At 44.6% G+C, this 26,568-nt stretch overlaps 4 protein-coding genes across 5 annotated transcripts in view; 2 read left to right on the plus strand and 2 right to left on the minus strand.

Annotated features, from left to right (window-relative positions):
• Positions 1-5,389, plus strand: part of LOC131289849 (G1/S-specific cyclin-D2) — a 35,213-nt gene extending 29,824 nt beyond the window's left edge. For both annotated transcript variants that reach the window (XM_058319187.1, XM_058319186.1), the window contains exon 5: positions 3,945-5,389. In XM_058319187.1, coding sequence (XP_058175170.1) covers positions 3,945-4,303 — 359 coding nt within the window. In that variant the 3' untranslated portion in view covers positions 4,304-5,389. The remainder of the gene's footprint in view (positions 1-3,944) is intronic.
• A 4,704-nt stretch (positions 5,390-10,093) lies between these two features.
• LOC131285859 (helicase POLQ-like) lies at positions 10,094-15,582 on the plus strand. Its single transcript, XM_058314714.1, has 5 exons — positions 10,094-10,445; positions 10,530-13,201; positions 14,485-14,868; positions 14,937-15,071; positions 15,156-15,582. The coding sequence occupies exons 1-5, from the start codon at positions 10,094-10,096 to the stop codon at positions 15,225-15,227; spliced, it is 3,615 nt and encodes a 1,204-aa protein (XP_058170697.1). The 3' UTR covers positions 15,228-15,582.
• Positions 15,583-15,613: 31 nt separating this feature from the next.
• On the minus strand, positions 15,614-17,305 carry LOC131285861 (probable cytochrome P450 9f2). The gene is made up of 2 exons (XM_058314715.1): positions 17,094-17,305; positions 15,614-17,024 (listed from the first exon to the last, which is right to left on the minus strand). The coding sequence occupies exons 1-2, from the start codon at positions 17,303-17,305 to the stop codon at positions 15,614-15,616; spliced, it is 1,623 nt and encodes a 540-aa protein (XP_058170698.1).
• A 528-nt stretch (positions 17,306-17,833) lies between these two features.
• LOC131285862 (uncharacterized) lies at positions 17,834-25,835 on the minus strand. Its single transcript, XM_058314716.1, has 6 exons — positions 25,624-25,835; positions 24,128-25,529; positions 22,861-23,000; positions 21,426-22,778; positions 19,378-19,593; positions 17,834-19,241 (listed from the first exon to the last, which is right to left on the minus strand). The coding sequence occupies exons 1-6, from the start codon at positions 25,833-25,835 to the stop codon at positions 17,834-17,836; spliced, it is 4,731 nt and encodes a 1,576-aa protein (XP_058170699.1).
• Between the last annotated feature and the right edge of the window lie 733 nt (positions 25,836-26,568).

Genomic DNA, 26,568 nt, shown 5'->3' on the forward strand with positions numbered 1-26,568 from the left:
ATTTGATATTTTTTATGATTTCTTTACCTACAGTCGATTCCTCTGCTGCAAAGGGTCAGCTGCTTCTGCCCATGAACCATGACCTCCGAACCTCTGATAAAAGTTAGTCGCCACAACTTACACCGGTAATTAGTACCGCTGGAGTGGGCTTCTTCTTTGAGGCCATTTCGAGGGGAATCTTCTTCCCCAAATGTTTCGCGAGTGATCTCTCAAGCAGGAGTTGATACGCTTCGGTACGTTGCTGATAGACACAACATTTACCCTGCAATGGAGACTTATTCTTGATAGTTTCCTACCGATTGGGACCATTAAAACCCTTAAGGAGTTCACCGGAAGTCAGAAAGTACCAGTAGCCATCAATTCCGCGTGTGCCAAAAATAATTGTGCCTCAAAGCCAGAGAGGAAATCGTTTGCCAAATTATGTTCAAAAGTTACCCCACGAATGACAAGGCTTAAAATCAAACCCTTGGGGGGTTTTTGAAATGAATACGTCTTCAAATTGCCTCAAAACAGAAGCCTCCAAGTGGTTGGGTCCATTTCACTTCTACAGGCAGAACACAGAACTCACCCTTAGGGAACTCCGGATCATCATACGAAAGCTCTCCGGTCTGCACTTGAGATAATGACGCTTAGGTCCCGTTTCTTTTTGCTCCCTTCGATTCTTTTAGCGTTAGCGTTCTTAGAGCTGAAGGTGCAATCGCCATCCGATCGAGCATATACATGAATAAAGTAAAACAGAAAAGCGAAGGCAGGTGGCTCGTCATCGTTGCAAGGACCAATGGGATTTTAAACACCACCAGGCAGGTGGACGCGCGGAGATGATCATGCGCGTGTGGTGCGTTTTTAGGTTGTTTTTTAGACAGGGATAAACGCGCGGACTCGGAAACGTACGAGTATCGAGGCTCGATCGGCGGGTCGTCTGTGGCGGATGCAGCGACCCCAAAATGCCAAAACAAAAACTGAAAACAGAAAATTACGACCACCAATCGTCGTTTTGTTTGGTGTCGAGAGCAGGTGCCTTGCGTGCCTTCGGGAAGCATAAGGCTGACGTTACAGACACAACAAAAAATATGCTTCCTCTGCCTTGGGGTGCGCTTTCCCCCGGGCTTTGTCTTATTGGTGGCAATCCTTGGCCGGCTGGAAGGTGCAACAACAAAACGTCCACCGAACGCTGCCTTCGACATGTGCTACAATCTCCTCGAAGGTTATGTTTTCGTCCCCGGGTTTGTTGTGGCAGAGATGAGATGTCCTGCGTTGTTTGTAAACAAAATCGATCCCGCCAACTGGTCGTCGCTTCGTTTTGCGCCAATTTGCAGTCTCCCGAAAGCCCGCAGCTTTCAGAAGGAGGGCATTTAAACGCGCAGGAGTGTGGAACACGGCGTGTGTCCATCATCATGCGCTTTTTCTTGCGAATTTAATGCGTCGACATAAAGAAGGAGTGGAGGATCGCAGAAAAACACGACGAAAAACACCTGGCGCCTGCTCTGATCCTCGTAAACTCTTGTTGTCTTGGTGATGATGCTGGTGGTTTCCTTGGAGATATCTTGCACCTTTTAAAACCGGCCTGAGTAATTCGCGTGAAGCCTTTTGGAGGATCTCCTCCAAGCCCGCTGCAGCAACCATCTGGCGGATTCCGACAGCCGGATATCGTTTAAATGCCAGTTGTTTTGCAATCGGCACCTAGTATCTCTGACGTGCCCTGATGTCCATCATAGACCTCTCCAGCTGCAGCTTTGATGGTGCGACCGGCTTTCTTTTTTTTTATTATTAATTGCTACATACAAGCGCGTGGACATTATCTGTGACACTTATTCCCTTCCTATGCAGGCAGGATAAGATAGCAAAAATAAATTCGCGCTCTCGATGTGATGCAACACAACACAGGAGGGGAGAGGGGAGTGTACTGGGTGAGCTGTTTAGACATTCCACGTTAAGCCCGTTGGTTTATTCTTCGCTCGCTGCATTTTTATTAGTGCATGTGGTGGTGTGCCACCTCCGAAATCCGATACACTTCCGCTCCTTTGCTGTCGGGCGGCCTCGTCGTTGTTGTTGTTGTTGTTGAGCTGCATATGCGAACGAGCTGGATAAGGGGTTTTCCTCATCCAGCTGTGGGCAAAGTCTCGACTGGGCGTAGTCCCGTCGACTTCTAGCGCTATAAGCGGTTAACTTGAGCCAGGCGTCTCGACGGAACCTTTAAAGACATGCAATATGTAACATTCCTTTGTAAATGGATGCCAATTTACTACTGGCGTTTCTTTTTTTGTGTGTTGCATCTTCTTCCGTTAGCTTCGGAATTATTTTCGTTCGCTTTGTGGAAGTAAATAAAGATTTATTCCCCCCGAGTGTTGTTTGTTCGTCAAATGGCAGAAAAGATCATAAACCCCAGGCTCCCCCGGGACCATATTCGATTGATTTTCTAATGAGCCGCGCAAGAACCGTTAACTCTAGCAAAACGCTTTTTTTTGTAAACTGCCTTTCGGCGGGAGGATTTGTTTTGCGTTATGGTCCTCCATGCCTTTGCTGCATCGCATCCCTGTTGCAATAAAAGTATGGGCAATTTAAACAGTTAAATTGCACTATCGAAGCCGACAGCCTTTAAGAGAAAAAGGACCAAAAGGGAAAAAGTTGTTTTGCCGATGCGTTTTTCTTCGTTCGTTTTCTTAAATCAAACGATTTTAGTCTTTTAGGGACCTTTTTTGTGGAAGGGGAATTCCTGCCCAGTCTTATGGTCGTAAAAAAACTGCAAATTTACCCAGATTACGCAGGAAACCGTAACGAAAACGCAAACAACTCGAATTGATCAATCGATTGTTAGATGAAACGCTTGCCACACGATCCTTGCGTTGACAGCACACGGCTCTCTCGAACAGGGAAACGTTCCCGTCCTGCCCATGGGCATTACGCTTCTTCTTCGGTTTATTGTTTATTTTGCCTCTAAAATTATGGTTCTATTTAGGGCGGCTTTTGTTACCTATTTATCGGCGATGTTTTCGAGGCAATAATTCTTTTTTCTCTTCTATAATTCCTTTGCACGCCGAATGTTGGTCGTTTCTTTCCCTTCTCATATGAGTTCTTGTACGATAAAGATAAGGAAAACATCAAGGGCTGGGAAGGATATTTATATTTTAACGATGGTTTGTTGGTACGGAATGAGTGCTATTTAAATAAAAGCCTGCCTTTATGTAGAGGAAAGGCTGTTTGGAAGAGTCTTGTTACGCTCCTTTCGTGGCCGGACGAAAATTCCTTCATTACATCCTGTGTCCGAGCTGGGTTCGAGTTTTGTTTACCGAGTTTTGTTTTGATTTCCAGTACGAAAAAGAGGGAGAAATACACAGACTCACGAAAAGATGCATTGCTACACACAGCCTCACGAAAAGATATGCAATACACTATTTATTATCCTTCTACTGAGAAGCAAGACAATGTCATCCTTTTTTTGTGTATAAAGAAATGTTGCAAAAGAAAACTTCGAAGCAAGCAAACTGTGTGAAGGACAGGGCGGAAATTTGAGTAAAGAAAAACATCAAAATGAAAGGACGAAAAGCAAAAAGGAAAAATCTGTACATGGTGTCCGATCTTTGCTCATCTCTTCCTGTTCTCTGGCGGCGTTGACACACGCACACAAGCGCTGGAGAAACGGAAAGTTTGGACTTTCTTCTGTGCGTTTTGAGTATCCTTTTTGCACCGACGATTAGTTTTGTGAGAACTTTTAAAATTTTACCTGCGTTCTTGAAATCATTGAGAGTGCTTGGGAAAGGTCTAGAAAAGAAAACAGCATAGTGCAATAAAAAAAATCGCTGTTTCATTTCTTTCTGTTTCCCATTCGTTTCGTTTCACAAACTACATGAGAATAGTTTTTGATTTTAGGAAAGTTTTGTCATAAAAATCATTTTTGTTACTACACGCAATTCTAACGTTGTTATTTTTCCCTTTCTCGTTTACAGAAACCATCTTCATGCAAGTAGAACCCTCCCTGCTGGCCGTGTCGTGCATCGCATCGGCCACCCGCGGTCTCAACGTTTCGACGAAGCTGGCCGTCGGCTACGACCTGTGCCGGGTGACGATGCACGCCCTGGACAAGATCGACTTCATCGTCAAGATCATCGAGGAGATCGTAGCGCGCGAAATCGCCGACAAGCAGTGCCAGCAGCAGGCACAGCTCGCAGCGGCCGGCAGCAGTTGCAAGGAGCAGTACCAGCAGGCACCCCAGAAGCTGTCCGCCTCCACCGCCAACAGTAGCAGCGGGCCGCCCCAGCAGCAGCAACCGGAAACGCCAACCGACGTGCAGTTCATCTACTTCTAAACGAGATTTGGCGCTCCGCAGTTCCCAATATCAGATTCTTTTCCCCCCCCTTGCAAGAGAGTGTGATCATTAATAGGTCAAGCAAATGGCCCCGATTTACCACCTCCTACCGGCAGCGATGGAGTTGTTTGAGGTCAGCCCATTGATAAGAACGACGTGCATTCGCTTCCCCATCCATCATCACCTGCGTCGGAAAAAGGGCCGAAGACGCCGGACTGTAAAGAGATGAAGACGGCGAAGTTTTTCATACGAAATGAAAAAAAAAAACCAGGAACACGGGTTGCACCGGGGAGGGGAAAGAGTTTGATCACCAAAAAAACACATCGAAGATAAAAACCCACAACACACGCACAAATTGAAGGATTTCACTCAAACAAACTGCGCTTGGCGCACACCGTGTACGTGTGCGGTTCATAGGTCTTAAGTTGGTTTACTTCATTACTATAGCTATACATAGCTCTGGATAAGCTTCATTCCGCTTTTCCCCCCATATCCGGCGGCGCAATGGGGGGTAGAAGAACGCTTTCCGCGCGCCCGTTTTGTACATATTAGAAGTTACTAGGAATTCCCCAAGCCCATTCATTCAGGATCCGCGCAACACCGCATCCCCATTAGCTTATATTATCATTCGGTCTTATTCTTACTGAGAGAGAGTTATGAGAATTTTCCATTAATTTTTTTTTTTTGCATTTTGTGTTCGATTCTATGAAACTGTTGATACATTTTGATGGGAGAGGAAAAACACGATTTAGCAGCGTTTTGAAATTTTCACACATTTTCTTGTTGTTACGTTGTTGTATGGGGGGGGAGAGAGAGAGAAGGGTGGAGAAGCCACACCACCACACGTCCACCATCAATGGTACAGTTTATTATCGGGGTTTTTTTTTTGCTCTGTTTGCTTGCATCCTCTTAATAATAACTGCTCGGTGGCGACGACGGCGGCGTGTTGGCCACTCACGAGCAGCTCGCGCCAATGGGTCGTGATACTGCGATAACGCCGACGACGACGACGACGCGACAATGTACAAAACGATATGTTTGTTTGCTTGCATGCTGCTGGATGGAAAGGAGGGGGCAGGGAGAGAGAGAAGGAAAAGAAAATTAACCATAGAGAACGAGGAGGAAGGGAGGGCCCCCGGGGGAGAAAGTAAACAAGCGCAACACGTCGATGATGAAAAGGAGCCACACTGATAGCATTTAAAGAGACCCCGAGACGACTGAATGAACCCCCCCTCACGTTCCTCACTTTCTACCTTACCAACCACCTCCTCCTCTTGGGTCTCTCGTTATCCAACCTTTCGGCGGCGCGCGCAGAAAGTGCAAAAGAACGCCCCGGGCCACACGATAAGAAAAGTGAGCGAACGACGAGGAAAGCCCACCACACCACCACCACAACCAACTCTTTTGACGGCATACATGTATCGTACCTCTCTGGCGATAGAAGCTTTCTGGTTGGGAACACAATTTTCTTTATCGGCTTTCGAAGAAAAAGCAAAACACACGCTGAAAAAGAAAAACATGACCCACTACCCTCAACGGACCGAAGGTGTTATTGCGGATATCCGTGACGAGATCGCAAGCAAGTTCCATGGGGCTGCGCTCTTCTATCGCCGCGCTGTTCTCCGGCCGTTTGTTGTAAATAGTGTTAGGGCCATCCTTTCGGTAGGAGAACAATGTTGCTTGTAAGCGCAAGCTTGACGTCGTCACCGTCACCGTCAGTCTTATTCAGGTTCCGTAGTTCAGCGGTGTGGCCACAGTTTAGATTTCATTTTTCATTCTAGTTTGTTTGCGAGCAATTTATTTTCTTTTTTCTTATAAAACAACTGTTACTGTTGTGTTTTTTTCATTCATTCCTCTATACTCGACTGTTTTCCTCATTTAAAATGTTCTTGTTCGTTTCTAATTCATTGGGGATTTTCTATAAAAAAAAAAAACTAAAAGTTTGATAAATTTGTTTGTAAAGTTAAAACAAAAGAAAAGAGATGATGAAAGTCTCTGAAATTTGATATAAAATCATAGATTTTTTTACAAACGAAAAAGAGAGAGGGAGAAAAAGAAACAAGAACACACACTGAATGAAACAACAACGAAGTAGGAACATTCACAAAATAATAATAAAAAAAAATATAAGAAACAATCGGAAACTACATACGCTTTTGATGATAAGTAGTAAATGCGGTGCGCCACCGTGCGCGTTGAATTCTACACAATAGTTAATAGGGAAAGAGAAAGAGAGAGAGAGAGAGAACACAGATGGAGAGAAGAAGGGAAAAGAAAGCAAATGAAAAGTGTCAAAGCATGTTCTTTCGAGCAAAACATTGGTGTGTTGTAGTAGGAGGGGGGGTTTGGAGGAGGAAAGATGTTTGTTGGTAGAGTTGTTCGTTAGCTCTAAAGGTGGCACTTTGCTTCCAGCTGATTTCCTCTCAGATATGTACGCCTCCCTCCCTCCTCTTGCACACCAACGTCGAAGATACAACGATGCAATTGCATTTGTCTAGATACTGGAGAGGGTTTTTTTTCCTAAAAGAACTGAATATTCAGGTGCTCACCCTGTGCACGCCGTTACACAGCCTATGTACTGTTTAAAATTTAAGATAATTTTCAACAACAACAACAACGAAAAATGAAAAGCAAAAAAAAATCTAACTGAAATAAAAAAAATGTAGGATATACTGTTAAAGAAAAGTTACGCTTGTACAAATAGTAAGAAGGAAGAAGGTGCCCAATGCATAACAAATGTGGAAAGGTTAAATAGGATGCGGCAGCCGGAAAACTTTACGCCCTCGAGGAAGCAAGATTAGTGTCGTTCTGGTTATGGACCCTGTAACATAACCAATGGACAGTTGTGCGTTAAGTTGTTTTTTTTTTAGAGTGTAGCCGTTTATTGCCAAAGAAAATGTAGTAAGTCGAATGTAAGCATAATAGGAAGGAAAAGATGGAGGGAAAAAGGAGAAAGGGGACTGTTTGTGAAAAATTGAAGTAGATATAGAATGATATTAGAAGAGATGGCGGGAAGAGGAGGGACACATTCTCCCTCCCACAACATTAGGATGAAGAGAAAAGAGAGACTACTAAAATACAGACCATTTACAACTCCACAACAAATACAAACGGAACATTTCACGCACAAACAGCCCAACTAGCTGCCGGGATTTATACACTTATCAAAGCAAATAACAAACAGCGCAGTTATGAAGAAAAGGAAAAGAAAACGCTCGAGCAATGCCATTACAACACAAACATAGGTTTAGAATTCAGAAGCTGCTAAGCTGCATTTGCATTGGATTTACTAAAAGAGCCATCTCTCGAGCGCCGAGAGTAGTAGAGTCGTCATCGCGGGCCGACAATGTAATTAGTTCTATGCTAGGCACCCAGCAACACCCACCCTCTCGGTCTCTCTCCGTCTTTTCGCCTTTGGAGAAGCAATGGGAAGTAGGTTATAGGAGAACTGTATCTTAGTTAAGCAAGCACACACAGTTGTGGCGTTCGTTGAATGAAGGTGGTAACTTTTCCGGTGTTTTGCCATGAACGATCCTCGATTCTCGGTCTATACCACCACCATCAATGCACCTTTTTCACACACAGATACACACGTGGAACACAGCACGAGATTTAAATTTTAGGGCAGTCCGATCTCAACCAGTAGCAGGAGCTAAGGAAACTATCAAACAACTAGCAGTGAGTTATATGGTGTTAGGAGAAAAATACTACACACCGGAAGCGGAGGAGGAAGCCACAAGGCAGAATAGGAGAGAGAGATGTGAATAGCGTGGATATAATCTTTTTGTAACTATTTTCATGTACATACAGTTTAATAGAAGGAAATAGGCATTTAAACCAACTAGGAAGGGGAGAACTTCTTAGGGGCAGTTAAACGAGAGGAAGAATTGTTCATAAATGATGCAAACGATAGAAAGCGAGAGAAAAAGGGGAGCATTTTTGACAATCTTCAACGAAAATGAAGCGCGCACTACCTACTTAAAAAAAAAAGAAAACAGAAATGAACTAATATAGGAAAGATATTCTTCTGGTAATTGAATTGCATTCTTTTGGCGCATTTGATTGAACCGACGAGACACACACACACACACATGGGGAGGAGTGTAGGGTTGTTCTTTATGGTACTTTCCATCTTTTTTTTTTTTTTGTTAATCTAGTCTTAAATAAGAGAATTTATATTTTATTTATACGAACATACAAACGAATACCAAAATTATCAGCAAGAGTTTGCGGGGGTAGGAAGGAAGTGGAAAAAACGAGACATAAGAGGGAAAGAACCCGTTTTGGATGAAGATAAGGAAAAAGAAATGCGTGCAAAGTGAAATCTTCTGTGGGTAGGAAGAAGTTATGAAAAAATACATCGAGTTTTATACCATAAACGAACGGAAAATTCAGACTGTTGAAAAGTAGGCGCTCAAAACACGAAAAGAAAACGGAAACAAAACAATGCTGAATAGAGCAAGTGAACACACATGCAGTTTTTGTTAGTGTGAAACACAGGATTTCAATGGATTTCGATGGTAAAAAATAGGATTATATTGTTGTACTATACCATAAACGCGGAAAATGCACAGAACTACTACTACTTCTACTACTAGTACTACTACTAGAATAAGTGTACGGATAACAAATAAAAAAGAATTCCTACAACGAACTCTCGTCAACGGTTATGTAAAGTTTGTATTGATAGTGCCACGCCGCACACTACTTCTCCCAACCTAATACTACAACGCTTAGTTTTAGAAATATTGTACCGTTTTCCCCCGGCGTACGGTGTTCGACTTATCTTCGTTTCTACTAAGTTAAGCTTTTGTTGGTGCACTTTCGTTTAATGTTAATGAGCGTTTAATGTTAGTTCACCGTTTTAATGCGCAACCGGTTCAGGCAAGCGGAAGCATGTTATAGTCAGGGATCAGCAAAGAAAGGACTAATTGGTAGCAATTACGCATGTTTTTTTATGTGGTCACGTTGGGCGTTTTCCACAAGGCAGGGGGGAAAATGATCGCCATGCAATGACCCCTTGGCATGGTTAGGCTCGTCTGAGGAGCTTCTACTAAACGACGCAGTTATTTATCGTCAACTTATTCTTACTCTGTTCATAAAACTAAAATGGTCAAAATAAATAATTTAAAATAAAACATTCTTCTGTACTTGTCGTATTATTGAAAGAATATGTATTTGAAGAGAACACGTCTGTTCCACTGCAAGAGTTTTACAATATTTTCATAGATTATGGTTACTGAATTCTCCTCAGTTTTTAAAAAGTAATTTATTGACAAAGAATTATTTTTACTTAATCTTGAAGAAGGAACATAAGAAACATCGCCTTATGCTTACCATAAAGTAAGCAAAGACATGAATCGTAGCACCATTGTAGCAGAGACACACGGGCAAAAACTTCGCCGCACCAACCAAGGCGCACAACAAAGAGGTGGGCTCTTTTCATTTCAAAATGGTGTGATAAAAGATGGCGTTTACGAACGCTGTACACGTAAAAAATATTTAAAATCTGATTACACTAACTAAAGTCCTCAAATTATTTCCGTTCTATCAGAAACTATCATTTTCCCCAAAAAGAAAGCACATAGTCGATGCGACATATCCGATCAATGATTGTCAAATTAGGTAAGAACATACCTCTATCTTCTAACTCATTGGTGATCAACTGGTTTGTCAATTGATCAATCTGGTGCAGATTGTTTAGACACAACAATAAAATTCAGTGTACAGTACATGCGGCTTTATTTAGATTAAAGCTTTACATTACTTATTGTAATTAAAGCAACAGCCATGTCGGGAAATCGAAGTTTCCGCATTCCACAGAACCTTCCCACAAAGGCGAGGAAATGCTTGATCTCACCGGATCAACGACCGGCAGCTGGTGGCGTAGCACCAGCAGCGCCGGCAACAAACCCGGCAAATTTCCGGGCACCGGTCGCAGTTCGTACCAGCAAACGCAATGATGAATTAAGTACGAAACTGATGGAGTTAGACAACACGCTGCTGAATGCGGTCGATTTGGCCAGCATTGAGCAACAGATCGAACCTTCGAAGCCACGTACCTCATCGGATGGCAATATGAAACGCGGCGCAGCGGATCAATCGATCAGATCGTTTCATAAACGTTCCAACTCATTAGGAGGTAGGTGCACGCTTTCGACGATTGATAACAACGTAGGCTGTGAGATACTGTTTGCTCCATTTCATAACTGCTTTTCTGTTACAGCCATTGAGAGTAGAATTGTGGCCAGTACACCGAAACGGCGAAAATCAGCTGCTAGTAGCCGCCAGATTTATGTGCTACAAATGAGCATGGACGGAGGCGAGGTGAGTGATGAGGAGAGGGACAGTGGTTGTAATGAAAATCAGCCATCGAATCGATCAAACGTTGTGAACGAGGAAATTCCATCGGTTCATCATCTGTGGTCCGGGCTGGAAGACGACGATGATGAATTCCTCCGAGAGATGCTACCATGCGGGCAGGAACAGATCGCCAGTCATGATCAAGTTGATACGGACGAAATAATCAAGGATAAACTGAGGCGGATCGGGTCGTCCAAACCAGTAACGCATGTCGGTGACCTGCTGCGTGAGGGCAACGGGTTCGAGGTGTACACGAACCGGGACATCTGTTCGCAGTACATGCGGCTAGACCAGTCCCTCGTGGACGAAGGTGTGGAGCGAATCGACGCGATCGGTGCATCACAAATGGGTCATCCGGAGCGTCCGTCACAGATCCAACAGGTAGCCGACGAAGCCGAACGGGCCTTCGAGCTGCAACAGGTGAGCGAAGTGCAGCGGATTTTCGAAAACTGTGAACGTACACTGCACGACATGACCAACATCGAGCCGATGGCGGTGGCGATCGATGAGGGAAGCCCGCGGATGAGGGCCAGCAACTCGACCCTAGCGGCCATTAATTGGGATGAGGAAATTTCAGACCAGACTACCAAGCCAAAATCTACCGCACCCCGCGTATCGTCGCTTTTCCTCGAGAAGGGTCCGTTCTTTGGGCTACCGAGCAACGTTCAGCGAATCCTGCGAGACTTTCGTGGGATTGGCGAGCTGTACGATTGGCAACAGGAGTGCCTGGCGCTGCCGGCGATCCCCGAGAGACGTAATTTGATCTACGCATTGCCCACGAGCGGCGGAAAGACGCTGGTGGCGGAGATTCTTATGCTACGGGAGATTATTTGCCGGCTGCGGAACGTCATGTTCATCGTGCCGTACGTTTCACTCGCTCAGGAGAAGGTGATCGCGCTCAGTCCGTTCTCAATCGAGCTGCAGTTTCTGTTGGAGGAGTACACCGGCGGAAGGGGACAATGTCCACCACGGAAACGGCGCAAGAAAAACACGATTTTTGTTTGTACGATCGAAAAATCGCTTCTCCTCATGGACTCACTCATCGAGGCGGATCGGGCGAACGAGATCGGGCTGATCGTGATCGACGAACTGCACATGATCGGAGAGCAGCGACGCGGGGCCAGTCTAGAGATGCTGATCACAAAGGTGCAGTCGCTGCGGGCCGGAATTCAGATCGTGGGAATGAGTGCCACTATCGGGAACTTGGGTGAAGTGGCACGTTTCATGTTGGCCGACGTTTACTGTCGCGACTTCCGGCCGGTAGAGTTGAAGGAGTACGTCAAGTGTGGGGACGATCTGTTCGAGGTGCGCGGCCAGGCCGAACGTATGGATGACGTGTTCGGGGAGAAGCGACGGTTGGAGTTTAACTACAGTGAGGAACTGCGACGGATCGATCAGGACCATGTGATCGGTCTGATCATGGAGGTAATTCCTGAGAGTTCGTGTTTGGTGTTTTGTCCTACCAAAAACAAGTGTGAAAGTTTGTGCGCCATGTTGGCGAACAAGTTGCCGGGTTCGTTTGCCGAGCACCGGGCAGAGGAAAAAGCACAGATTATAAAGTCCCTCCAAGACGATGGGTCCGTTGCACCCATCCTACCGCAGTCGTTCCGTGTCGGAGTCGCTTACCATCATGCTGGGTTGACGCAGGACGAGCGGCGCACGATCGAGGATGCATTCCGGGCCGGCATCCTTTCGCTGATCGTGTGCACTTCAACGCTGGCCGCCGGTGTGAACCTTCCGGCGAAGCGAGTGATCATCCGGTCGCCCTACATTGGGACGGGTTTTCTAACGCTCAGTCGCTACAAACAAATGGTTGGCCGGGCCGGGCGTGCGGGTTTCGGCGAGACCGGCGATTCCATACTTATTTGCGCTCAGCGCGATATACCGCAGGTTTGCGAGATGCTCTGCTCACCGATGGACGTCGCCGAGTCGTCGCTCATCGAAGACGATCGGGCCTGCTTCAAATCGCTCGTACTCAGCTCGATCGGGCTCGATCTTAGTGTGACACGGGATGCGCTGCAAGCGATGGTTGGAAGTACGCTGCTTGCGCAGCAAGCGAAGCGACGCGGAATCGATCTCGAGGCCATCACCGACGAAACGATCGTGCAGCTGTACCAGGGCAATGCGATCAAGGCAACGCACGATAGCTGTCTGCGCAATCCACCGAACATGGTAGTGGAAATCAGTGGCGCAGGTGGTGCCCATAACATCCCTGTCACCGGTACGGCCCCTATGCCCGGGGATGAACGATCGGAGGTAGCGGTGGGACAGGCGTTCATTCGAGTACACAAGACACCGTCCCGTCCGGGTAAGGTTATCAAAACGATCGATCGAACGAGCCCGCTGGAAGTGAACCGACTGGGCAAGGCGGCCATCCGTGCCGGGTTCGACATGGAGCGAGCGGTCCGGTTCTACGACGAGATGCAGGAACTAGGCAAACGACTGTGTGTGCTCGATGAGTTCGATCTGTTCTTCCTCATTCTGCTGGAGGACGGACGGGAAGTATATCTCAAAATGGATGATTTGATCGTTCTGGTAAGTAGCCCATTGTAAAGGATAGCAAATATCCTTAAACGTAAAACACTGCACGTTGAACCACAAGTTCCTGTAAATTTGAAATGTATATGTAGTGCTTCTTTGCCTTCTTGTATTGCATAATCTGCCACTTTTAGTTTTCATAGCTCAATGGAGCAAACCGTACGATAGCTTTCTTTTTTTAAATTTCTTATAAAGCAACTGTTTTGTTGTTGTATCGTATGTTCAAAAAAGGTTCGTGATGGATCAAATAATATTTGATTAGATTTTAGAGTTGCTTCTACTAGAAGCGAATTACGGAAGACTACGCTGTCACCTCGATTGCTTTTTTGGAGGAAAAGAATTAATCGTTTGTGGGAAATCAAAGCAACGATCTTTTAAACAATTCAGGTCATCGGAAATACTGGATCAAAGTGTGCCAGTTGTGACTCAGCATATTTTGGATGTTGCCGAAATCAAGTGCAACGGTCTTCCTCAACCGCTCTTTTTAAAGATCTTGATTGAAAATCGTTTGGTTCAGTGCAACAAAAGGGCCTATTCCGAACGAAATCGTCAAAGGTAAACTATCGTTAAACCATAAATAAACGATCGTTTTGAGTTAAATCGGTTGCAAACCTATCACATCCGTTCAAACAGACGATCGTCGAAATAATCGTCAATAAAATCCTTTGAGCTCTGCCATCTGTGAGTAAATTTGTCGAGCAGTTGAGTTAACGATCGTTATAGGTATCACATAAGCTTAATTTACAGCAATGACGACCGTTAAGTTGTCGATGACTAAAAAGCAATCGATAACGCCAACCTGTCCATGAGAAAGCGTCCGATTTGATCATTGATCTACCCACGACGAACATGTTCAATAGCGCGACGATGAATCTAAAGAATACACACTAGTGCTAACCGATATTTTTGCCCAGTGTTGGATGTCACGGCCCGGCGAGAAAAGAAGGAGATGAAATAGTCGCTATTCTAGTTGCAACACAGTCGCCAAAAAGCTATGTGTGAGCATTGAGGGAAATTAAAACTGCTCGAGCTTATTGTATTATCGATCGTATATCATATTAACGATCGTTCATGAAATTCGTTCGGGAAACCTTTTTCGAGCCGTTTATTAGATGACCGTCTATTTGCTATACGATCGATTAGCGTTGACGACTTCGTTCGGAATAAGCCCTAAAGATGATGGATAAAAAATCGTGCAGATTGATTATACTCCTGATTTCTTGCATTAAAAAGTGGTACAATGCAATACGCCCATTTACTGACTGCAAATCTTTTTCCAGACCACTAAACTCTCGGATGAACTGCTGAAAATCGCCGCACGGTACAACATCAATAACGTGCTAATAGCTAAAATTCTTGCGCGCCGCACCGTACCCGAAGAGGCAATGTTCCGGGTGCAGCGTTTCTTCCGTGTGCTGATCGTGCACGACCTATGGAGGCAAATGGGTCTCCAGGAAGTTGCCCTCAAGTACCGCGTGAACGCGGGTGCGATTCAGAGCCTCATGACCAGCACAGCCGGGACGGCGTACAGTTTGCTGCGGATGTGCGAGGAAATTCCGGAACTGTGGGCGTTCAAGCATTTGCTGACGGGCATGACCGAACGGTTGACGCACTACTGTAAGCTCGAGCTGATGCCACTGATGGAGCTGCCCTCGGTGAAGCTGGTAAGTGGCGATCTCGTTCGCGTGTTGTTTGTGGCGAAATTAATCTCGTTGCGTTTGTTTTTTTCTAGGGTCGTGCCAAACAGTTGTACCGGGCCGGATACACCACGCTCGCCTCGATAGCCCGTGCCAAATCGAAGGAGCTGGTAGAAACCATCGAATACATGAACTACCGCACGGCGAACCATTTGATACTGAGCGCGAAGGTAACGCATGCATACAGTCGAGGCTGATTCTACATTTCTCCTTTACAACCTTACAATTTTCTTACTACTTGTTGTTACTTTTAGGCGAAACTTATGGAACAAGTTGATGCACTACGCGAACAGGCAGAAGAGTATCTCTCGCAGCTGAATCGTTGATCTTGTTTTCCTCATCCTTGTAGCGGTGAGGAATATCAAAGATCCACGCATCACCTCGCATCAGTTAGCTGAAAGTAGATAAAAAGGACTAAACGTAGGTAGAACTATTGACTAATTGCCAAAACGGTAGCAAACGTAGGGTTGCAGGTTAGCTTATGAAGCTTCCCGCACCATGCACGGGCAGATGTGAGCAAAGTCGTGATCTCTTGTTGTTGAATTAAGTATGTTTCTCCATGTTTTCTTGAGATGAATTATTTATTTTGGACTAGAAAGACTTGTTCTTTGAACTACCCGGTGTAATATTTCCATTTTTTGTTTTCTTTATTTCATCAAGTAAAAGTAAGTTAAATTATAACGAGGCAGTTGTTTTTTTTCGATACATTTTCTTACACTCTAGGTCGAAATTCCACGTACATTCCCTTTTCGCTTGATATACCGAAAATAGTTTTTGCCAATTGCAATGGAACCGGTGTATTGGGAGTTTTCTCGAACGTGAACTCCATCAGCATGTAGTAGAAGATCGCTTTCACCTCCATGAGGGCGAAGCGGGATCCAATACAATTTCTGGGTCCGATTCCAAAAGGAAGATACGTACTAGGATTAATTTTATCACGATTTTGGGGACTGAACCGTTCCGGATCGAACTTTCCCGGGTTGGGGTAGTACTGTGGATCGTGGTGAAGGCCAGCGATGGGAAAGAACACAACCGTATCTTTTTCAATGGTGAATTTTAGTCTCTCCCCATCGTCCACCACGTAGTCCCGTACGCACACGCGATCGGTAGAAGGAGCCGGTGCCCACTTTCGCAGGACTTCCGAGACGACCATGTCCATGTACTGCATCTTCTGCACGGCATCGTACGTCAGTGGACCACCTCCGAGGGAGGCTTTTGTTTCGCGTATCTCCTTGTACAGTTTATCCTGTACATCGCGATTAAGGGTCAACTCGTACGCCAGGAATGTCAAACAAGTGGAAACGGTATCGAAGCCGGCGAGGAAAAAAATAAGACACTGCGCAACCATCTCCGCTTCTGACATTTCCATTTCTTTACCGACTTGAACTTGGCTCACTTCCGATTCCTCGACGGTGGCGAATCCTTTGACTTCCTCTTCCTCCTTGGTTTCCTTCTGATGTTTGAGCATTCCCTTCCGTGCTTCCATCAACAGGTGCACGATATCGGGACGGACGATACCATCTGATTCTCGTGTACGAACGGTCTCCCGAATGATCTCCGTAAAGAAATCATTCTGTTCACGATCGAACAGATCCAAACCCAACCAACCCATCAATCTTGGTGCCATTTGGAAACCGAACATTTTAAGAATCACAATCGGCCGGTCGAAGGCTACCATCTTCTTTCCGTTGGTGTAGAAATCGTTGTTGGCATTGCCCATCGAGTCCACCTTCAGACCGAAGGCGCATGTCGCTATCACGTCATTCGAGAAGCGCGTAAACACATTCTTCATCTCGTGCTCCTGTGAACCACCTTTAGCGCGCACTTCGTCCTTATAAAACTTCACCATATTCTCGCAACATTCACGAACCAGGTCGAACATCTGCCGCATCTTACTTCCGGTAAAGGCAGGGCTAATGGTGGCCCGCATATTCCGCCATTTCTGATCGTTAAGGGCGACCAGTGTTTTGCTGAACAAAGCCCGAGGGTGGTTGTTGTCCGTGTTGCCGAAAATGGATCGATGGTTCACGAAATAGTCGAAATCCTTCACGCCAATCCGTTTAATCAGTTCCGGATCACGCACGACGAACACCGGTGTCGTCATGTCGAACATTCCGAAAACTCTACATACAAGTAAACAATCCGAGCATTGAATTAAATAAGCACGAACCAGTACCCAAGCTAACACTTACTTCACTAAGGGATACTTGTTGTAAATTTCGATGATAAACTCATGCAGCGCAATCTTCTTCATAACCAACCGCCACGTACTTCCGAACAGTGGTTTAGCGGCGATGGAAGGTATCGGCTTATCGTGGAAGTAGTTAATATCCTTTGTAATGTGGTGGTAGACGATGTACACGATGGCCACAAGCGGCAAAAGGTAAATCAGATAGATCTCCATCTTCTATGACACTACTTCAAGACCAACTACAGTTTACCAACTGAGATGGTTTGCTTTCTCAGGAATACTGAAACAGAGTCACGCCTTCAATGTCGCTCTTATACTGGTCGACCAGCTGTGAATTTAAATAAATTACTCGTTGGCAAACAGCGCTCGTCCAAAATGACTTGCGGTATTCAAGGTCCAATTGATTAAACGGTTCTGACAACCAAGCGTTTTGAATCACAGCTGGAACGGCAAAATATTGTAAAATAGCATCATTCGGTTGATTGGAAAAATTTAAAGTTGTCTTCCCACACGAAAGGAACCTAATATAATACCTGTGCAAATTAATATTTAGAATTTCATTTTATTAGAACCCAATTATCAACTTCATCTTAAATAAACAATTTGTTAAAGCTTTCCTTATTTTAATGTGTAATAATATTATTATGTTTAGCTTTAACTATAAATAGCTTTCTATCAAGTCTGTTGCTCCAAATGTTACACTGGCCGCGATAAGATAACCAAACCCATACGCGCCCACTGTTATCGAGGCCGGAATTCCACAAACACACCCTTTTCGCTGTTTATTCCAACCATTTGCTTTGCCAACCGCAGCGGCACTTGGGTGTTTGGTGTTTTTTCGAACGTAAACTGCATCAGCATGTGGTAGATGATGGCCTTAACCTCCATGAGAGCAAACCGAGATCCTATGCAGTTTCTTGGACCGATCCCGAAAGGAAGGTAGGCCCCAGGATGGATTTTATCACGATTTTCCGGACTGAACCGTTCCGGGTTGAACTTATCCGGATTGGGGAAGTACTGTGGATCGCGATGAAGACCAAAGATTGGAATGAATGCGATAGTACCCTTGTCCATGGTGAACCGTAGACCCTCGCCATCATCCAGCACGTAATTCCGGACGCACATGCGATCCGTACCGGGAGCAGGAGGCCACAGGCGTAACGTCTCTGACACCACCATGTCCATGTACTGCATCTTCTGCACGGCATCGTACGTCAGTGGCCCTCCACCGAGCGATTCTTGCGTTTGACGGATCTCCTCGTACAGTTTATCCTGTACATCACGGTTGACGGTCAACTCGTGCATCAGAAACATCAAGCTGGTAGATACGGCATCGAAGCCGGCAAGGAAAAAGATCACACACTGCGCCACCATGTCAATCTCGGACAACTGCATACCCTTGCCGACTTGCACCCGACCCACTTCTGACTCCTCGACGGTCGCAAAGCCTTTCACTTCTTCCTCTTCGTGCTTTTCCGTCTGATGCTTCAGTGCTCCCTTACGGGCCTGCATTAACAGGTGCACCATGTCAGGGCGAACGATTCCATGAGCATCTCGCGTCCGCACCGTCTCCCGGATGATCTCCGTGAAGTACTCCCTTGGTTCACGTTCAAACAGATCCGCTCCCAACCAACCCATCAACTTCGGTACTATCTGAAACCCGAATATTTTGAACGCGACGCTCGGACGCTGGAAGTCCATTAACTTCTTGCCGTTCTGGTAGAAGTCGTTCTCCGTGTTGCTCAGCGAGTCCACCTTAATGCCGAACGCACAAGTCGCTATAACATCGTTCGCAAAGCGGGTAAACACATCCTTCATCTCGTGCTCCTGTGGTCCGCCTTTGTTGCGCACTTCGTTCTGATAAAACTTCACCATATTCTCGCAACATTCACCGACCAGGTCGAACATCTGCCGCATCTTACTTCCGGTGAAGGCAGGACTAAGAGTGGCCCTCATGTCACGCCACTTTTGATCGTTGAGGGCGATCAGAGTCTTGCTAAACAAAGCTTCAGGGTGGCTGTTTTCTATATTTCCAAACGAAGGCCGGTGGTTGACGAAGTAATCGAAATCCTTTACGCCAATCCGCTTGATCAGTTCCGGATCGCGAATAAAGAATGTCGGCCTCGCCATGTCCTGCACGCCGAAAACTCTAACATAAACGAGATCACCAGAAAAGCATTGAATTAGTCCGAGTGGCGTCTTTCAACTTATCGTTGCGTGTGATCATGAAACTAAATTATCTTCATAAAATTTGTACAACAAATCAGTAACGATGCAAAACTTACTTCGCCGTCGGGTACTTTTTATAGTTGTCGATAATCCAATCATTGAATGATATTTTTTTCGTCATCAAACGGAACGAACTCTTAAACAACTCCTTTCCCTTCAGCACCGGTATGGGCTTATCGTTGAAGTAGTTGCTATACTTTGTCACAATTCGGTAGACGTAGTACACAATCGCCAGCAGCGGCACCAGATACACCAGAACACTCATTTTAGAGCTTTAGCTGAGAGTCGCTTCACTTTAGCGGCGAATCACATCAATCACTTCGCAGGACCGTCGGAACCGGTTGTGGCTTCACGTTGACACTGAAACGGCGACGCCCTCGCGAAATACTTTTTATAGTGGCCCCGGGAGGTATGTAACGCGGGCTTTTCTGTGGTAGTGAGATTAGATAGCCCAAATATGGAATTGCAGGCGTTTGTGCGGAAAACAACCCACCTTATGACTCATACAGGCACCCAACATGACATGCATATTTTATAAAAGATCGTTAGATGGCGTAGAAACGGAGTGGGTGTTGGGGGGTGGTCGCCAATGTTGACTGTGGGGATGAGCCGTGCTGATGCTGATATTCAAACACAAATAGAAACCGATCACATATTGAGACAAAATTGTCTTCGAAAATTTTGTGATTTATTGATGTTTTCTAATCCGGAATGATTCATTATGATGTTGATCTATCATAGAACTATTTCCATCAACTGTCCATTGCATCTTTTTATTTTACCATAAGTCAATGACCCTCCGCCGAGCCTGTTCCTTCGATTTGCAAATTGAATCATATCAGTCTGTGCCATACATCTCGATTGGGAGCCAACTCATAAGCCACGAACTTTAGACTGGAGGAAACCGTGGTGAATGCGGAGAGGAGATGAATAACACATTACGTAACCCATTCATAATTTACCTTGAACCAGACCCACTTCGAACTTTCCGACAATAGATCAGACAAGAATGTTTGGTAATGCATTTGTTTTGTTCTTTTATATTTAATGAAAATTTTTACTAATGGCTATCATTTGAGTCTGTATTTGTGAATCTGATGTTATTTTACGGGAATCGATTACTATGCGACTGTTGTTTTGCCTTTACCACTATGTTATTCATTGACGCAACCTACGAATTGGTTATAACTGCACTTAGGACTTAGTAAAGAACATCTTATTGTTCAGCTGTCAGTTGAGAACTTTTTATTTAACAATCCCGTGAACCTTAAATCATCTATACTTAGTTGTCCTCCATATAATTGCAACTAATATCAGCTACAGCTACTTTCCAATGGATGTTCTGAGGGTGTGTATTAAAATAGAAAATAGTAACTCACCAATTATTGCTAAACTTGCCCGCTAATCGCTGAAAACGATGGTACTTGTTTTGGCCTCACACAGACTTAGCGAAATAAAACGAGGCCTGCTGTGTCGTTTTTATATTGACATACAGCTCGACTAAATAAACCGCTCGCAACCAGCATCAAGCCAACAGAGTTTGACCAAAATGACTAGCAAATAATCCAATTGATTAAATTACTCTTACTCAGGGGTCGACACAATTTCGCAAAAGGGGCCGAATTATTAATCAAAGCATAAAAACCTTAAGGGGCTAGATACTCCAGACGATATTCAATGACTTAAATAATCTGTATTGGGAAGAAACGTAATATCGCCAATCTTTTATGAGCATATTCAACCTTTCATATTTCGTCGCATCCAAGTGTTCCTCTTGGCTTGGAAATTGCCGACTCCTGATCTAAACAGACGATATTTCTTACTAGAACCAGGAATTGTTGCAGAAAATCGTTACACAGTAAAAGACGGAGGCTGAGGTGAACGTGGTGTTTTATTTTACAACATATTTATAAAAGTTTTACAGTTCAATGTACATTCACTGCATCACTGTTAATACATTGGTATTAACATCATTGGTGCATACGGCGGTATGCAGCAGTATTCACTATAGACATGTTTAATATTATTTTTGAAAACAATTCTTCAATGTTTTCGTGGCCGCAGTTCTACATGCACTCCCTTCTCACTGCGCATTCCTGCAAACCCTTTGCCCAACTGGAGTGGCACCTGAGTGTTTGATGTTTTCTCGAACGTGAACTCTATCAGCATGTAGTAGATGATAGCCTTAACTTCCATGAGGGCAAAGCGGGATCCAATACAATTTCTGGGTCCGATTCCGAATGGAAGGTAAGTGCTGGGATTAATTTTGTCTCGATTTTCCGGACTGAAACGCTCCGGATCAAACTTATACGGATTTGGATAGTATTTCGGATCGTGGTGTAGGCCAGCGATGGGAAAGAACACAGCCGTGCCTTTGTCGATGGTGAATTTCAGATTCTCCCCATCATCTACCACGTAGTCCCGGACGCACAATCGATCGGTGGAAGGAGCCGGTGACCACATACGCAAGGATTCTGATATGACCATGTCCATGTATTGCATCTTTTGGACGGCATCGTAGGTCAGTGGACCTCCTCCTAGCAAAGCCTTTGTCTGACGTATCTCCTCGTACAGCTTATCTTGTACCTCCCGGTTGATTGTCAACTCGTACGCCAAGAACGTCAAACAGGTAGAAATGGTATCGAATCCGGCGAGGAAAAAGATGAGACATTGGGCCACCATCTCCGCCTCTGACATACCCATTCCTTTGCCGACTTGAACTTGGCCCACTTCAGATTCTTCGACAGTTGCGAATCCTTTGACTTCCTCTTCCTCCTTGGTATCCTTTTGATTTTTCAATGCTCCCTTACGGGCCTGCATCAACAGATTCACCATGTCGTGTCGGACGATTCCATGAGCATCTCGCGTTCGCACCGTATCCTTGATAATCTCGGTAAAATACTTGTTCTGTTCACGATCAAACAAATCCAGTCCCAACCATGCCATCAACTTCGGTGCCAGTCGGAAGCCAAATACTTTCACCATGACAATCGGCCTCTGGAACATCATCATTTTCCTACCGTTCTCGTAAAAGTCATTATCGGCATTACGCAGAGAGTCCACTTTTATGCCAAATGCACACGTTGCGATAACATCATTCGCGAACCGAGTAAACACATCTTTCATTTCGTGCTCCTGTGAACCACCTTTAGTGCGCACTTCGTCCTTATAAAACTTCACCATATTCTCACAACATTCACCAACCAGTTCGAACATCTGCCGCATCTTACTTCCGGTGAAAGCAGGACTAAGGGTGGCCCTCATATCACGCCACTTTTGATCGTTGAGGGCGATCAGTGTTTTATTGAACAACGAGTGCGAGTTGGTGACTTCGGAATCGCCGAAAATCGGTCGATGGTTGACAAAGTAATCAAAATCCTTGACGCCGATTCGCTTGATCAGCTCTGGATCGCGAACGACGAACACCGGTTTCGTTAGATCGTGCATTCCAAACACTCTGTACGGAGATAAATTGAAAACAAATTGGATCATATAATAGCATTCTGCAATTAAAAGGACCTTTTTTACGCAACACTTACTTCACCAGCGGATACTTGTTATAGATTTCGATGATCCACTCATGAAAAGATGTTTTTTTCGTCATCAACCGACCAGAGCTTCCGAAGAGAGGCTGCACCGCCATGGAAGGTATCGGCTTATCGTGGAAGTATTTATTATCCTTTGTAAGGTAATAGTAGACGGTGTACAGGATCGTCAAAAATGACAAAAGGTACACCAGATCGATCTCCATATTGCAAATGTATGGATATGACCAATATTATTTCAAAGTAAAAGGTGCTTCCTCTATTGCTCTGTTGTTAGTTACTGATCTCACTCACTCTGGCAAATGTTACAATCCAACTGAATGGTGTTGATCACGGGAGAGGTCTTTTATAGCGCAATTTCAACCGGGGCCATCGTGTTAATGTTCCACACAATTCGGGCATAGAGTGATAAGAATTTTTCATAGAGGGGAGTGAATAAGCAAAAATTTAATGTCAGTGATTCTCAACCTACACGAAATAAATTACCTCACTGCGCTCAATGAACTATTATAACCTGAACAACGTTCAACAACAATTTCTAGATAACATCTTATTTTCCTTATCTTCTCACTTAGCAAACGAGTGAAACCAAAAAGATTTTGTGAACCACTGCCGCAGTCTAACGACCAAACAATGTAAAGTTAAAAAAGGGGTTTGCGATGATGACAAGCAGATTAGTCCATCCGATGAAGCTGGTAAATTCATACAACGACGCACACGATGCAGCAACTAGCAAAGCCGGTCGAAAAGCGAATATTGAACAGTCAATCAGCAATCTTTGATGCCCCCACTCAAGCCTGTGCTTATATTTATTACAACCGCTACGGATGCGTATTCGTGTTTGTGATATAAGTAGCACGTGTTGAAATGTGGGAGTATGTAAAAAATTGAAGAAATCCCTTCAATCTTTTCGATGTACTTCTTTAAATTGGTAGATTCCTCAAAATAAAAGATAACGCAATTTGTGTTCTTATCTTAGCTGATAGTAGTCACAAGAAGAAAAAATAACTTATCAACACCAATGTCGCACTTGACAGGCCAAATGATTCCCTACCAGCTACGTTTACATCTTTTAGAACAGTTAAAGGTTGTCCCGATAGCTTATGACAAATTGATATTTTTTTTCAAAATATCAGGGATCAATTAGAAGGTTACTAACTCAAGCTTTTTCATTTTTGCATTATCATTTCATAATTTGTTTTATTTACCGTTTATATTTACAATAACATTGTACCGATTGTACAACACTTCAATGTTTTCGTGGCCGCAGTTCTACATAGACTCCCTTCTCACTGCGCATTCCTGCAAAGCCTTTGCCCAACTGTAATGGCACCTGAGTGTTTGGTGTTTTCTCGAACGTAAACTCCATCAGCATGTAGTAGATGATAGCCTTAACTTCCATGAGGGCAAAGCGAGATCCAATACAATTTCTCGGTCCGATTCCGAATGGAAGGTACGTGCTAGGATTAATTTTATCACGATTTTCTGGACTGAAACGCTCCGGATCAAACTTTTCTGGGTTCGGGAAATATTGAGGATCGTGGTGAAGGCCAGCGATGGGAATGAACACACACGTTCCCTTGTCGATGGTGAACCGCAAGCGCTCCCCATCATCTACCACGTAGTCCCGCACACACTCCCGATCGGTAGAAGGAACTGGTGACCACATACGCAGGGCTTCTGATATGACCATGTCCATGTACTGCATCTTTTGCACGGCATCGTAGGTCAGTGGACCACCTCCGAGGGAGACTTTTGTTTCGCTTATCTCCTCGTACAGTTTATCCTGCACATCACGATTTAGAGTCAACTCGTACGCCAGGAATGTCAAACAGGTGGAAACGGTATCGAATCCAGCGAGGAAAAAGATAAGACATTGGGCCACCATCTCCGTCTCTGACATCTCCATTCCTTTACCGACTTGAACTTGGCCCACTTCCGATTCCTCGACGGTGGCGAATCCTTTGACTTCATCCTCATCTTTACCTTCCTTCTGATGTTTCAATGCTCCCTTACGGGCCTGCATCAAAAGGTTCACCATGTCCGGTCGGACTATGCCTTGGGCGTCTCGCGTTTGCACCGTCTCCCGGATGATCTGCATAAAGAAGCTGTTCTGTTCGCGATCGATTAGATCAAGACCTAACCATGCCATCAGCTTCGGCACCAACCGGAAACAGATCAGTTTCACAATAACGATCGGTCGCTGCAACATCATCATCTTGTTGGCCATCATGTAAAAATTGTTTTCGGCATTACGTAAGCTATCAACCTGAATCCCGAACGCACACGTAGCAATTACGTCATTGGCGTATCGCGTAAACATATCTTTCATCTCGTATTCCTGTGGACCACCTTTAGTACGCACTTCGTCCTTATAGAACTTCACCATATTCTCACAACATTCGCCAACCAGTTCGAACATCTGCCGCATCTTACTTCCGGTAAAAGCAGGACTAAGGGTGGCCCTCATATCGCGCCACTTTTGATCTTTCAGCGCAACAAGCATTCTACCAAACAGGGCTTGAGGGTTGCTGTTTTCGGTATTACCGGCAATCTGTCGGTGGTTGACGAAGTAATCGAAATCCTTGACGCCAATGCGCTTGATCAGCTCTGGATCGCGAACGACAAAAACGGGGGTTGTAAGATCGTGCATCCCAAAGACTCTGATGAAACAATCACGAAAATTGAGGAGACATTTCAGTTGCAATGTATGCACATCATTGATCGGAGATGATATGGTTTTCACTTAGCACTTACTTCACCAGCGGATACTTGTTGTAGATTTCGATGATCCACTCATGTAACGAGGTCTTTTTCTTCATCAACCGACCGGAGCTCCCAAACAGAGGCTCCACCGCCATGGAAGGTATCGGCTTATCATGGAAGTATTTATTATCCTTTGTGATGTAGCAGTAGACGGCGTAAAGGATCATCACCAACGGTACGAGATACAACAGATCGACCCCCATTTTTTTCAAATTTACGGCACCTTTCTTCTGCTCGAAACACTTTCACTTTTGTTTCTGGTAAAGGTTTCTACGATGAACTTAACATTGATCTCGTTTTTACTACCGACACCGCAGCCTCGCGCAACAGCCTTAGGTACTCTTATCGTGTACTTTTGCTATTTATCTACCAGAGATACGCGAGACACTGGAACAGCACTAGTCTTTTCACATTTTTAACTGTTGTTGTTGGATGATTTTTATAGAGACTTTGAGCCTTTCGGCTACATTCGCCTCTTAGAAAATTCTTAACTGAAGCGGTGTTGTACCCAGTATTGACTTTTTATAGGTTTGGACCACGAGCCAATTTTTACTCTTCGTAGGTTCATGTATGGGTGAGATAAGTCACCAAGCATGTAGGAAGAATTTACTCTGTTGGGGCAAAAGGTTGAAGAAAAGGGACAAGATGTTCCACAGTTCACAACAAAAAACTGGTTTGCGGGGGGTGTACCGCAATTTTTCCTTTGAAACCGTTGAAGAAGTTTTAACCTTTAACTGGTTAGATTTACAACCGCCTACCTGGGTAAGTTTTGCCCTTTTATTTTGCAATTACTTCGAATTGAACAGTTGTATCGACTCGAAATTCCTGGAATGCCTCTAGCAACATGTTTGCTATCGTTCTGCCGAAAACAGACTTTTTATTTTTATTCTAAGTTTTTTTTTACACCATTTTTCGATTTTTACCCCATAAATCTAC

Source organism: Anopheles ziemanni, chromosome 3, assembly GCF_943734765.1.
Source record: "Anopheles ziemanni chromosome 3, idAnoZiCoDA_A2_x.2, whole genome shotgun sequence".
Taxonomy (NCBI): domain Eukaryota; kingdom Metazoa; phylum Arthropoda; class Insecta; order Diptera; family Culicidae; genus Anopheles; species Anopheles ziemanni.